Source organism: Gorilla gorilla, chromosome 2 (genome assembly GCF_029281585.2).
Source record: "Gorilla gorilla gorilla isolate KB3781 chromosome 2, NHGRI_mGorGor1-v2.1_pri, whole genome shotgun sequence".
NCBI lineage: Eukaryota > Metazoa > Chordata > Mammalia > Primates > Hominidae > Gorilla > Gorilla gorilla.
Window position 1 is genome coordinate 125,019,501 of NC_086017.1, and position 13,737 is coordinate 125,033,237.

A 13,737-nucleotide genomic window follows, 5' to 3' on the forward strand; every position below is an offset into this window, starting at 1 on the left:
GAGTCAGGGGAACCACAGCCAGCCCAGCAGATGTTGGCAGGGATTTGCTGTTGGCTAGCGGGTAAGCAGTGCCTTGGTCTAGCAGTGGTGAGTTTCCCACACTAGAATTTCCAACTAAGAATGCATTTTCATATAGAAACAAGGTTACAGAAGGTGACTTAGTTATCAGACTAACTCATAAAGCACATTTAGCATTCACGAAAAATGATATTTTAGTGCCACAGAGTCAGCCTCTATAGCTGTGTTAAGGGATGTTGCTTTGTACTGGGTAATGTGAGCATGTTTGTGTGTATAAAGTGTCATTCAGTTAAAATAACAAAGTAATGAGTGGTAAACAGTAACGCAAAGATAACCTCACCATATTTTGAGAATAGCCTGGGTTGAACAGGCAAATATTTGTTGATAAGTTGGCTAGTTACCCTTTACTGTGGCAGAGAAACAAGCCAGCCTTGAGTAGGCGGTACGTGCTTGGCATATTTACATATGTTATCCCAATTTAATCCTCATTTAATGGCAAAAATCTCTCTGAAGAAGTTGGAGTGCAGTTATATGTAGCCTTAGATTCTAAAGTCAATAAATAAAGTGAAAATTATATAGACTCCAAATTTGCCTTGAAAATCTGAATCACATATAAAGATATACATGGTTTTATTATAACCCTGCAGAGTAATAAGTTGTATGGTACATATAGTAATATATCATATATTGTAGAGTTCCTATGGAACATATAATTTTAGAGATAAAATTGCTGGGCTCATTTGTAGGGGGTCATATATAAAAATAAATATTAAAAAGTCTTAACTAAATATGTAGATCAAGTTTACATATTTTAATTCACTCAAGTGTATGCTCCACTGTAATTTTATCCCACATTTACCAATGAGGAACTCAGAGAAATTAAGTAACTTGTTTAAGGAGAGACAGCTAGTAAGTCTGGACTTTGATTTGGAGTTTGGACTTAGATTTTACTTACTCCAGAGCCTATACCTATCTTCCAAAATATATTTTGACTTCTAAATCATTGTCCAGCAAATGACACTTGGAAGATTACTTAAAGTTAGAATTTGCCTGTATTTATATGTAATATGTTACATATAATATCTGCATACACACAAGCACATGGCTATGTGACTAGTACATATATACTAGACATTTACAAACCTGGAATATAGGCATTGAATAAATCAATTCAAATGGACAAAATAAGAAATCCAGATGACCACTGGAACACTAATCAAGCAGTTTTTCCTTAGCACGCAGTGTATATTGTCAATACCCATCATGTTACTATGTGGGTTAATACCTTTCATTCGACATGTTAAATTACTGAGGCTGGCCGAACGCGGTGGCTCACACTTGTAATCCCAGCATTTTGGGAGGCCAAGGTGGGCTGATCACTTGAGGTCAGGAGTTTGAGACCAGCCTGGCCAACAGGGTAAAATACAAAATTAGTGGGGCGTGGTGGTGGGTGCCTGTAATCCCAGCTACTTGGGAGTCTGAGGCAGGAGAATTGCTTGAACCCAGGAGGCAGAAGTTGCAGTGAGCCTAGATTGTGCCATTGGACTCCAGCCTGGGTGACAGAACGAGACCTGGTCTCAAAAAAAAAAAAAAAAAAAGAAAAAGAAAAAGAAAAAAAATTAGTGAGGCTAAAAGATGGACATGGTACAAACACAGAAGGCACTGATTCATCTGAGGTATTGGTGTCATGCTTAAAATCCCGAGCATTTCAGACATATACATTGTCCATCCATCCATCCACCCAGGAGATGTACCATGCGCCAACCATCATACCCATAATTTTTATATTAAAAATAGAAAATATACTCTCCAGGAATTTGGGAATCTATACTGGTTAGTTCTGAAGAATTGGAAATTATTCTTATTGAGTAAAAAGTTAGAAGTATATATCCTACTATAAGACTTTTACAATGTGTTATTTTGCATTGTAGGTCTGTTATGAATTGTTATCTTTTTATTAGCAAACCTTGCCTGAATTATTAATATATATCTTGGTTTTTTTAACTGGTACATTTCTGCAAATGAATACAATGACATTTCTTTCAAAATAAAGATGAGCCAGACTTTTCATTAATTGGGGCAGAACTTTACCCCCTGTGCCAATAATTGATGAGGTTTTACTTTATATTTTATTTATAACCCACAAAGGCCAAAGCTTTGCATTCTGTGGCATTCTCATTTAATTGCAAAGTACACTGACCGGGGGTCAGAAATTTCAGGGCTGAGCACAACTCACAGCCAGTCATTCAGCTGTGCTGTGAATCACATGGATGCTAGAAGTGAAGCCATCACTGTTACCTGTGGTATTAAAGCCAAACAGAAGAGGGCAGGACACAGCAAAGGCCAGTACCCAGACGGCCGTGATCATGAGGGCCACGCGCCGACAGGAGCTCTGTCCCGTGCCATGCTGGTAGTGAACGGGCATGACCACTGCAGTGTACCTGAAAAAGCAAGGGGAGAGGGGATAGGCATGGTGAGATGGAATGGGGTACTTTTCTTTCTGTGTTGTTGTTGTTGTTGTTGTTTTTGGAGACAGGGTCTCACTCTGTCACCCAGGCAGAAGTGCAGTGGCATGATTACTGTTCACTGCAGTTCAACTCCTGGAATCAGATCCTCCTACCTCAGCTTCCTGAGTATCTAGGATTATATGCCTGTGCTGCCACCACGCCTGCCTAATTATTTTATTTTTTTGTGGAGATGGGGTCTTACTTCGGTGCCCAGGCTAGTCTCAAAGTCTTGGGCTCAAGCAACTCTCTGGCGTCAAGCAAGTCTCTGGCCTCAGCCTCCCAAAGTGTTGGGATTACAGGCGTGAGCCACCAAGTCCAGTGAGGGGAACTTTTCAAAAGACCAGATGAAAGAAGTTAGTAGAGAAATAATCAGGTTGATACATATGGTATGAGAAATATAATTTAGTTAGAGGAAGAGAGAAAAGCAGAAAGGTCGAAAATAGCAGAAAGGTTGAGATAAGATAAATGAAGAACTTACTGAGGGAGATGAACTCGGAAAGGGAAGAATAAAAAAGTTAACACAGGATCACTGGATTGCTGGAGAGCTTCTTTATCGGTTCTACCTGATCGCCCAGCATAACCGGCCTTACTGTCACACACCCTTCACTCTGAACACTCTGGGTGCTGGTCTGTGTGCCTTTACTGTCTCTTGCAGGTTTTCAGACAATGATAGAACATACCTAAAGAGGATACTTACCTCCTGCTTGTATCCTAATATAAATTATAACCTTCATTGTGACAGCTCCTCTAAGTAGTAGATGTTTTAAAAATAGAAATGAGGAATGTCCAATGAAAGCTTATTTTAAAATCCAGTTTTCATTCTTTTACATAACCAAAGCCCAGTTCCTTACTATTATTGGACATCGTTGTGTTTTTTTTGTGACAATTCTTCACCAGCATTTCCAGCTGCCCGTAGGACTTAGCTGGACAAATGTTCCACAGTCAACTCAAACTCAAGATGTCTAAAACAGATCTCCCCAACTCCCCAAACCTCTCAATCTGGTTTCACTTACTGCCTTTCTTCAAGACATCCAGACCCAATACTTAGACCTTTTGACTCTCCCTGGACCCTTTCATATAAGTTGCTTGCTTGCTTATTTATTTATTTATTCTGAGATGGAATCTCATTCTGTCGCCCAGGCTGGAGTGCAGTGGCGCGATCTCAACTCACTGCAACCTCTGTCTCCCGGGTTCAAGCAATTCTCCTGCCTCAGCCTCCCGAGTAGCTGGGACTACAGGCGCCTGCCAACATGCCTGGCTAATTTTTTGTATTTTAGCAGAGATGGGGTTTCACCATGTTGCCCAGGCTGGTCTCGAACTCCTGAACTCAGGCAATCCACCCGCCTCGGCCTCCCAAAGTGCTAGGATTATAGGCGTGAGGCACCGTGCTCAGCCTTGGTCATTTATTCATTTAATCTTTATTCAATATTTATTGAGTCCCAACTATATGCCAGGCCTCATTCCAGGTATTCAGAGGTGTGCAAAAGGCACATTGTCCCTGTTCTCTTTGAGCTTAGAGTTAAGTGGAGTGAATGAACAATAAAAAAGGAAACAAATATGTTAACATAAAATGAAGAGTACCATGAAAGAAATATGCTGGGTGATGTGTTAGAGAACCAGGGAGGAGGTAAAACTAACACAGAGTGAGCAGGGAAGTGAGTGATACGAGAGGGAGCCAGCCATGAGGTCAGAAGGGGGAGGAACATTCCAGGTCCTGTAAATTTATCCATTGCGATATCTTCCCCATTTATTTATCCACCTATCCCTTTCCTGCTACCTGATTTCTATGATGGCTACAGCCTCCTCGTTGGTCTCCTGCTGCCAGGTTCCAAAAATAAATTTCATCACGTCTCCCCATCTCCCCAGCTGAAAATTATCTGAGATAGGCAGGACTCTAGGATGGCCCCAAGATTTCTGCCGCGTATAATCCCCTCCGTTGAGTGTAGGCTGAACCTGTGACTATAATGTAATATCACTCCTGTGATTAGATTACTGATCAGTTGAGGTTGAGTTAATCAAAAGGGAGATTATCTTGAGTGGGCCTGACCTAATTAGGTGAGCCCTTAAAGGGGACTGAGAAATTATCCTCTTGGCCTTGAAGAAACAAACTGCTATGTTTTGGAGAGGGTCATTTTTTAGGAGATGGCAAAAGGCTTACAAGGAGCTGAGAACAGCACTGGTTGACAGTCAGCTAGAAAGTAGAGACCTCAGTCCTGCAACTGCAAGGAACTGAATACTCCTAACAACCTGAATGAGTGTGGATGAGGACCTCAGGCTCCAGATGAGAACACAACCCAGTCTACACCTTGATTTCAGCCCTGAGAGATCCTGAGAAGAGAACCTACCTACACTGTGTACACAGTGCTGACTTACAGACTCTGCAAGATAAAAATGGATACAGTTCAAGCCTCTAAATATGTGATAATTTGTTCCACAGCAATAGAAAATGAATACACTGTTGATGGCTCGTCTTTTACCTATAAACCAAGCTCAGCCTTCTCCAACATGACCTCAACTTACGTTGCCAATCTGAACTCCCACTGATCCTGACACTCACTCACAGCTCCAGCCACACTGGCCTGGTGATGAGTACTCTTCAATAGTCAGAGACTGGTGTCTTTGCTCAATTAATCATTCCTTCTTCCTCCCTGGGCAACTCAATCTTGCCCTCCATTAATCTCAGATGAACTTTCCAGCAACCTTCCCAGTTCTTTCCATCATGTACAGAGACTTCTAACTATGAACTCTTAGCACTTCTATGCAAATCAATTACAATGCCCTCCTGCATGCAGCTGTCTTGCCTCATGACTGAATTTGCCTCGTGGCTGGAGAGAGAGAGCTCCATATAATTTTAGTTACTTCAGGATCAAATCTTCTTACAACCTTGATATTCTCCATAGGTCCTTGTACAAAGAAAGTAATAAGAAACTGTTAACTGTCTGCCTCATGGGTCACGAAGGCCTCCTTTCCTGTAAAAGGGGAAGGCTTCCTTCCCTTCTAATCCTGGCCAGGCTCAGGGATCTAAGGTATAAGCTGGATCTACCTATGGCTCAACATTTTTTGTCTTGTCAGTTTCCAAGGAACCTGGAGCCTCCTTAACCCTTGTTGTGCACATCAAGGCCTGGGATTAAGGAAAGGAAGGACAGATGCTGGGCTCGAAGGGATTGGGCAAGGCTTCCTGAGGCTCCTCCTGTGTGTTTCCCCTGCTCCTATGCGCCAGCACTGCCCGAATCTGCCTCTTGTGCATCTTGTTGTAGAGTAGTAACATTTGCATTCCCAAAAGGGCAGATTACAGTTAGCTGTGAGTTCTGAGATGAAGGTAAACTGTGCAGGACTTGGCCTTGACACCATGCTGTATGACAAAGGTGGCTTCTTTCTCAAAAGGGAAAAATTTGATAAGGTCAAATTAAGATCCTGCTACCCACTTCTTGGGAGGCTACAACAACCTAGTTCCCTTCATCTGATGCAAGTCCTCTCTTAAATCCCCTCCTTGGTTTATACAAGAGCAGGTCAAGTAGCAGCTGGTGTTTCTCTAGGCCTCTGACTCTCCTCAGAGCTTTAGACTCTGCCGGGGGCTTCCAGTACAATATGTCTACAGGGGCCTCGCTGTTAGTGGTAACTATGAGGCACCTTGGAGGAGGGGCTGAGCCTTGAGTCCTGCTGCTGCTATGACTGAACAGCAAGGGGAAGGAATGCTGTAACTCACTTTCTCCAGGCCTTCCACTTGCATAATGTCCTTTGATGTAAAAGAGCCTGACCCTTCTGTGTATTCAGTGGTGTGCTGGTAAATGGCTAACAACAGGCTCTGTAGTTTACAAAAAGCCCTAATTTGTATTATTTGCCAATTTCTGTGGTGTCAATACTCTCACCATGGCCGATTTTAAGCTACCACCAAAGCTTTAATAACGGACTCAAAAAGTTTCTAAAATTTTGCCAATCAGCTCTCGCTAGCCATGATAAGCTGGCTTCAGCAGACCACTGAGAGTTATATACTTTCCTAAATATGCTATAATGTTCAGCAACTCCCTGGAGGCTCCATGAATGAAGTGGGCCAGCAAGTGTAGGGAACCCTGGCTCTATCCCATAAAGGAGGAAGCAGAGATGCAAGGATGTCAGTTATGAGCCCAAGGTTCTGCAGCAAATTGTGGCAGAGCCATGTCTCCCACCCCTGAGGTGTGTTAATCTCCTGAGTGCCCTCCTCCCTCTCGAGGGCATCGACAGCTCTCTGAGTTCTTGTGGGGGACAAGGGCTTCCTCAGTGAAGTCAGCATGGCAAGGGTGGTTACCGCTTGCAGAGCACTGTGTGCGCCCACAACTGAGTTTCCTCAATTAGCTCGATTCTGTTAATTGCCTGGGGGTCCTGTTAAAATGCAGAATATCAGGCTTAGTTTCTGGAGATTTTGATCTAGTACTTCTGAAGTGGAATCCAGAAATGTGCATTTTTGTTTCTTCTTTTTTGAAATTATTTTATTTTATTTTTCGATAAGTTATTGGGGTACAGGTAGTATTTGGTTACATAAGTTCTTCATGGTGATTCGCGAGATCCTGGTGCACCCATCACCCAAGCAGTATACACTGTACCATATTTGTAGTCTTTTAGCCCTCACCCCGCTCCCCTTCATCTGATGCAAGTCCTCTCTCGAATCCCCCTCCTTGGGGATTCTTCCCCCAAGTCCCAAAAGTCCATTGTATCATTCTTATGCCTTTGCATCCTCATAGCTTAGCTCCCACATATCAGTGAGAACAGAAATGTGTATTTTTAACAAGCAAGTGCATCTTATGATTAGACAGGTTTTGAGAAAGTCTGCATTAGGGAAAACTTCTGTGACAAAGATTTTTGTTCACTTGGATAAGAAGTAAGAGACAAGACTACAATTTAACACTGTTACAGTAATTTTCTTCTTGCTCTTTTTTAAACATGATTAAACTGTTAGAATAAATGAGGCCCCCGCTTGTCATAAGCCGACTGCGACAGGGAGGCTGTACCGGAATTGGCCATCGGAGGGCACTATAATGCAGCAAGAACTTTGCCAGCACGGCTGGGGTGAGAAGTTCACTGCTCACCTGGGGGCTCTCCAGGCTCTGTGTGGAGGCAGAGAGGGAAAGCCCGGCGCCCTGCTTCCTGCAGCCCTGCAGGGACCCTGCATTCCCACCCAGGCCGACCGCTTAGCCTCTGACTTCCTCTCGGAGCGATTGCACGTGACCGACTGCAGGCGAGGGCCGCGCCAAAGCACCCGGAGGGCTGGGCTGGGCTTGGCCGGGAGAGAGAGGCTTGGCCCAGGGCCACCTCTGAACATCTGGCCGCTGCGCTCGCGGCGGTATTCCCGGGCCCGGACCTGCCAGCCTCGCACTGTGCGCGCCGCCCCTGCAGACCCTGAGCCAGGGACCCTCCCCTTGTGTCTGAGCTCTTAGCTCCCTGGGCCGTTTCTGGTGTAGATGATTCCGCTGACCCCAGCACTGGCAGTGTGCTTGGTGATTAAGTCCGCGGGCATGAGAAACGGACTGATCAGCTCTGAATCCCGGCTCTACCACTGAACTGTGTAGCCATGGGCCAGTGGTTTGTTTTTTCTAAGATCCAATTTTCTCATCTGTACAATGGGGATAATAATTTCTGCCCGAAAAGGCTGTAATGAATATTGAATGATATTTTCTCTGTAAACCTTTTTTTTTTTAAGTCACAGTGCCTAGTGATTAATACTAAACATTCAAAAGACGGTATTATTATTTTTATTGTTGTCATAATTATTGTGCTAGCTCAAGGGATCAGTGATTGTTCATATCAGTGAGTTTATGGTTGTCTTCCCCTTCCTCCTGATATCAGGGAATATTAAATTTGTTTGTTTATCCACCAAAAATGTACATGACACTTTCTATGTGACAGGCACTATTTGAAGTGCTTTACAAATATTAATTCATTTAATCCTCCTAACAACCCTTTGAGGTAGTTGTTATTATCTCCACTAAACAGATAAGGGAACTGAGGCTCTGACAGGTTAATTGACTTGCCCAAGGTCACATTGCTGTTAAACTGTAGAGCCTGGATTTTTAGCCAGGCAGTGTGACTCTATAACTAGGGAGCCCAGAGCCAGACTCGCACCTCAGCATCTCTGAGTAAGGGAGTGTGCTGTAATAGACAGAGGCTGCCTGAATCCTTACTCTTGCACCACCCAGTTGTGTGATCTCGGCAAGCTCACCTACCCATTCTAGTCTCAGCACCTTTATTTATATAGTGAGGGTAATACATCTCTCTCTCTGGGTTGTCGTGAAGGTTAGCAATAATGAATGAAGAGCTCTTAGTGTCTGGCACGTAGTACATGCTAAATAAATGTTAACTATTTTTATTGTTGTTGCTTCCAGACTCATGTAAGTTAGCAGTAGCATAGAGGTAGCCAGGGCATTGAAGACATAGGTGCCCCATCCTCACCTTCACCAATGAAGGTGTCACTTATTGTAATAGAGTGCTGGTGGAAAGTCAGGAGATTCCATTTCTAGTCCCACACCTGTGCTAAGAGGCTGCAGCACTTCATGCAAGCATTTAGCATTTCCGCTCAAATGAGATAACTGTGATGCCCCTTCTGACTTCCGGTTCTATGAGCTGGATGTTGCCCCTTCTGACTTCCGGTCCTATGAGCAGGATCTATATGGTTGGTCACTTACTGAAGGTCTCAGTACCTTGCAGAATTTGATTTCAATCTCAGAGCCCTGTCCCAGGGTGGGAGATGTGTGTGTGTGTGTGTGTGTGTGTGTGTGTGTGTGTGTGTGTGTACTGACAAGGGTTGCTCTTTAGGAAGCTAGCAGTCCAGGAGGAAAGAGGCCAGCCTGGGTGGGAAGGCCTGACTCTAACTCCCTGCCTGGGTTTAATGAGCCCCAGAGTTCTGTGAGGGCTGCTTTTCACCACCTTTTATTTGGTCAGACAGGGGGCTCAATAAATCTTTAGTTCTGTGGACTCCCCTCCTGGAGTTGTTGAAGGAGAAAGCTTTTTGCAAATGACTGGAAAGCCTTTTGCAAATATAAAGTGCTTATTTAGATGCAAACTAAAAATCCAAGGTGCCTGTGACTCATCTGGTACCTATTGTGCTCGCTGCAAAGACGCGGAGGCTTGCCTGTGTGATGGGTGCCATTTGAGAGCCACTTAAAGAACTCCCTGGTGAATGAATTTGGCTGCATTATTCCTGGGCTCCTCTCGGAGGACTCTAATTCTCACCACTTGGTCGTGTCCTCCTCTTCTGACACATTCTCAGCCCTCTTCCTGAGTTAGTTTGGACCCAGGATGTGATGGGAGGAGGGCTGGCTCCCTGGGGAGGCAAGGAGCTAAAGGAGTGGGGGCTTGTGCTCCGAGGACTTCCCACTCTGCTTTTTAAAAAAGAAAAGGCAGCATTAATCCAAGCATCAGAGCTATGCCTAAGAATCTAATGACAATAGTATTACTTGCTTTCAAAAACCCTTTTATCATTTCCTTTTCTTTCATATCTCTTTCCACAGCATTATTATAGATCAGGGCTTCATGACCAAAAAATACTGAATCCATTTGGTTAAGTTTGTCAGATTGGTGACTGGCATTGTGTGAAGACCAAAGGTCTGCGTGAATGACTGCATTTTTAATGAATTGACCAGCTATTTGTCATCACATGAACAGAATGTAATGCAAACTGCTGTGAAGAATAATGAACCCAGCTTTTCCAAGGCCTGTTTTCATTTCTAGAATAGGAGGGGGCTCCATTTTGAGGTTTGGTGAGAATTCATTGGCCCATATAGAACTATGAGCCAAGAAGGGAGCTTCGTTTTCGCTTGGGATCTAAGGCATGGCTGGTCCCTTCAGGTAGGTAAGTGCTGTGTATTCTCGGAGTTTTCCTATGTGGGACAGAAGCCAATTCAAAGTTACTCTTGTTGGTTGCGTTTTTAGTGGTAAAAACTAGAGGTGTGTGTTAGGCATGGCTGCTGGCCGCAAAATGGTGATCTTGTGCAAATTAAAGAAAGGCGCCCTCTCCTGGCTGGCAGATCGTAGAAAAGCACCCTCTTCTGGCCAACTCTAGGCTTGGAAAAGGGAGTGATAGCTGAATTTCATTTCCACACCCTTGCGCAGGGAACAACCTGCACAAACTCACCCACAGCCCTAAGTGCATAAGAATACAGGTGGGTGGAGTGTATAGGCACACTCTCAAGAGGGAAGAGAGGAGGCTCAGGAACTACCAGGGCTGAGGGGGCTCTCTTTACACAGTTCTCCCTCCTCACAAAGCGAACCCTCTCCCATTCTCTCACGTCCTTTCCGAAAGCCTCCTCCCAAAAGTCAAAAGCCTCCTCCCTTTACTCCTTGGAGTTCTCTCCCTCCCACTTCCCCTTCCACCTCTTCTCCTTCTCCCAATAATATCATCCATCCATCTCATAGCTCCAGCAGGTGACCCAAATAAGATCTGCCATTTATTGAGAATTTATCACATTGTGCTAAGCTTTGACACACATTAACTCATTTCATCTTCACAATTCTTAGGTACTGTTGTTATCTTCAATTTCCAACTTCTTAGAGTATTTAAGGAATTTGTCAAAGCCACACCACTAGTACTGGGCGGTGCCAGGATTAGAATTCATGTCTATTTGACTCCAAGTTAGTAATCTGAAGCTTTGTGCTAACCTCCCTAAATCTCCAACTACATCCCTGCCTTCTCCCCTGAGCTCCAGATCACATTACTTCCTGGATAGTCCACTTGTTCCTATTATGCCAGATGTTAAAAACCAAACCATTAAAGCATCAAATCGTCTTGACATGGTGATCTCTTCTTGACAGTATCTTTCTCCTGGAATCTTGTGTTCTGTTTGACTCCTTTCTCTTCCTAATCTTTCATATTCAAGAGGTTGGTGTTTATAGACCTTTTGCCGTTTTGTTTTTTTTTTTCAAAATTTCCCCTACTTTTCCTTTCTTGTTTCCTCCTACTTATTTTAGGATCCTATGATCCCTTACCTGAAATTCTGCTGCACTTTTTAACTGGTCCTTCATAGCACTATCAAAATCATTCCCCTAGAAGTAAAGCCCCACTCAAAATCCCTCAGTGCCTCCTTGGCCTCTTGAATAAAAGTTAGAATTACCTCCACGGCCTGACATTCAATGTTTTCCACAATATGGCTTGCCTCTTTCTTTCTTTCTTTCTTTCTTTCTTTCTTTCTTTCTTTCTTTCTTTCTTTCTTTCTTCCTTTCTTTCTTTTTCTTTCCTTTCTTTCTTTTCTTTCTTTCTTCCTTTCTTTCTTTTTATTTCTTTCTTTTCTTCTCTTTTCTTCCTTCCTTCCTTCTTTCCTTCCTTCCTTCCTTCTTTCTTTCTTTCTTCCTTTCTTTCTCTCTTTCTCTCTCTCTTTCTTTTTTTCTTTCTCTCCTTTTTTTTTCTTTCTTTCTTGTTGTTTTGAGTCAGAGTCTTGCTCTGTTGCCCAGGCTAGAGTACAATGGTGCAGTCTCAGCTCACTGCAAACTCCACCTCCCAGGTTCAAGTGGTTCTCCAGCCTCTGCCTCCTGAGTAGCTGGAATTACAGGCACCCACCACCATGTCTGGCTAATTTTTGCATTTTTAGTAGAGATGGGTTTTCACCATATTGGCCAGGCTGGTCTCGAACTCCTGACCTCAAACGATCCTCTTGCCTCGGCCTCCCAAATTGCTGGGATTACAGGAGTAAGCCACCGTGCCTGGCCTCAATCCCCCTTTTCAATTTCATCTCTTCCCAGGTTGCCCCATATCCTTCTCATGCTCCAAAGTCTATCACAATGATCCTCTTTTCCATAAAGCTCTTTCACATTCCCACAGTCTGATTCAGTCACCCTTGAACTTCACAATGCTTTCTCTGTCACTATGTTGTGGCATCTCCAGCCTGCTTTTTCTAGAGGTCATAGCACAGGCTCCCTCAATTGGCCCAGTGTTGTGCCCTCTGTAGCAACAGCCTCACATTTCCTTTTACGTGCTGAAATGGGAATTTTGAACAATAACCAAAAAATGAATATGAACACACTTTGCTCTGGTGATCCTGCAAACCAATCAGCTAATTGGATGATTTTTTATTTATATCACTTGGTTGGCTAGCCAACTGAGAAGAAAGCTAAAGAACATGTCCACAGTGCTGAAAATAATACCATTAAAGAGTGTGTTTCAAAAAGAGGGGTAGGCCAGGCACAGTGGCTCACATGTGTAATCCCAGCACTTTGGGAGTTTGAGGCGGGTGGATCACCTGAGGTTGGGAGTTCGAGACCAGCCTGACCAACATGGAGAAACCTCGTCTCTACTAAAAATACAAAATTAGCCAGACGTGGTGGCGCATGCCTGTAATCCCAGCTATTTGGGAGGCTGAGGCAGAAGAATCACTTGAACCCGGGAGGTGGAGGTTACAGTGAGCCAAGATCGTGCCATTGCACTCCAGCCTGGACAACAAAAGTGAAACTCCATCTCAAAAAAAGAAAAAAGAAAAAAAGAAGGGTCCAGATGCAGTAGTATGTGCCAGTAATCCCAGCTACTTGGGAGGCTAAGATGGGAGGGTTGCTTGAGTCCAGGAGTTTGAGACCAGCCTGGACAACATAGCAAGACCTCATCTCTGCAAAAAAGAAAACAAAAAAAAAAAGGAATATAATTGCATAAGTCTGTAAACATACCAATATAACATTGAATTACACACTTTGAGTGGATGAATTGTGTGGTATGTGAGTTATATTTTCATAAAGCTGTTTTAAAAAGTGAAGAGTTGGGGATTTTAGAATGTTTTTAGCTCTAATATCTAAGTCTTTTGTGTAATTTCTAGACATTTAGTACACATTTTCAGGAGTGCATTATTTGCAGACATAGAGGACTGCAGCTGGTTTGCTTTATTATCATTACCCCAAACTCTTCTACAAGACCTAGCTCCTGATCACCTGTGACCTTCCCTGCTGTGCCCATTACAGAGTCTTGAACAAAGAGTATTCAGCTGAATTCAGTGGTCCCTGTTTGAAGGTAGCCAATGTTTATACCATAAAATAATAGTACCTAAGATAATACATAAGATAATAACAGTACCTAAGAATTGTGAAGATGAAATGAGTTAATGTGTGTCAAAGCTTAGCACAATGTGATAAATTCTCAATAAATGGCAGATCTTATTTGGGGTCACCTGTTGGAGCTATGAGGTGGATGGATGATATTACTGGGAGAAGGAGAAGAAGCGGAATGGAAAGTGGGAGGGAGAGAACTCAGAGCAGGAACGAGAGG

The 13,737-nt window shown here is 43.5% G+C and overlaps 1 protein-coding gene across 1 annotated transcript in view; it reads right to left on the minus strand.

The window, feature by feature from the left end:
* The window catches only part of DRD3 (dopamine receptor D3), a 70,923-nt gene that overhangs the window by 17,185 nt on the left and 40,001 nt on the right, over positions 1-13,737 (minus strand). Inside the window, exon 5 of the mRNA XM_031009484.3 lies at positions 2,317-2,459. Within this exon, the coding sequence (XP_030865344.1) occupies positions 2,317-2,459 (143 nt within the window). The remainder of the gene's footprint in view (positions 1-2,316; positions 2,460-13,737) is intronic.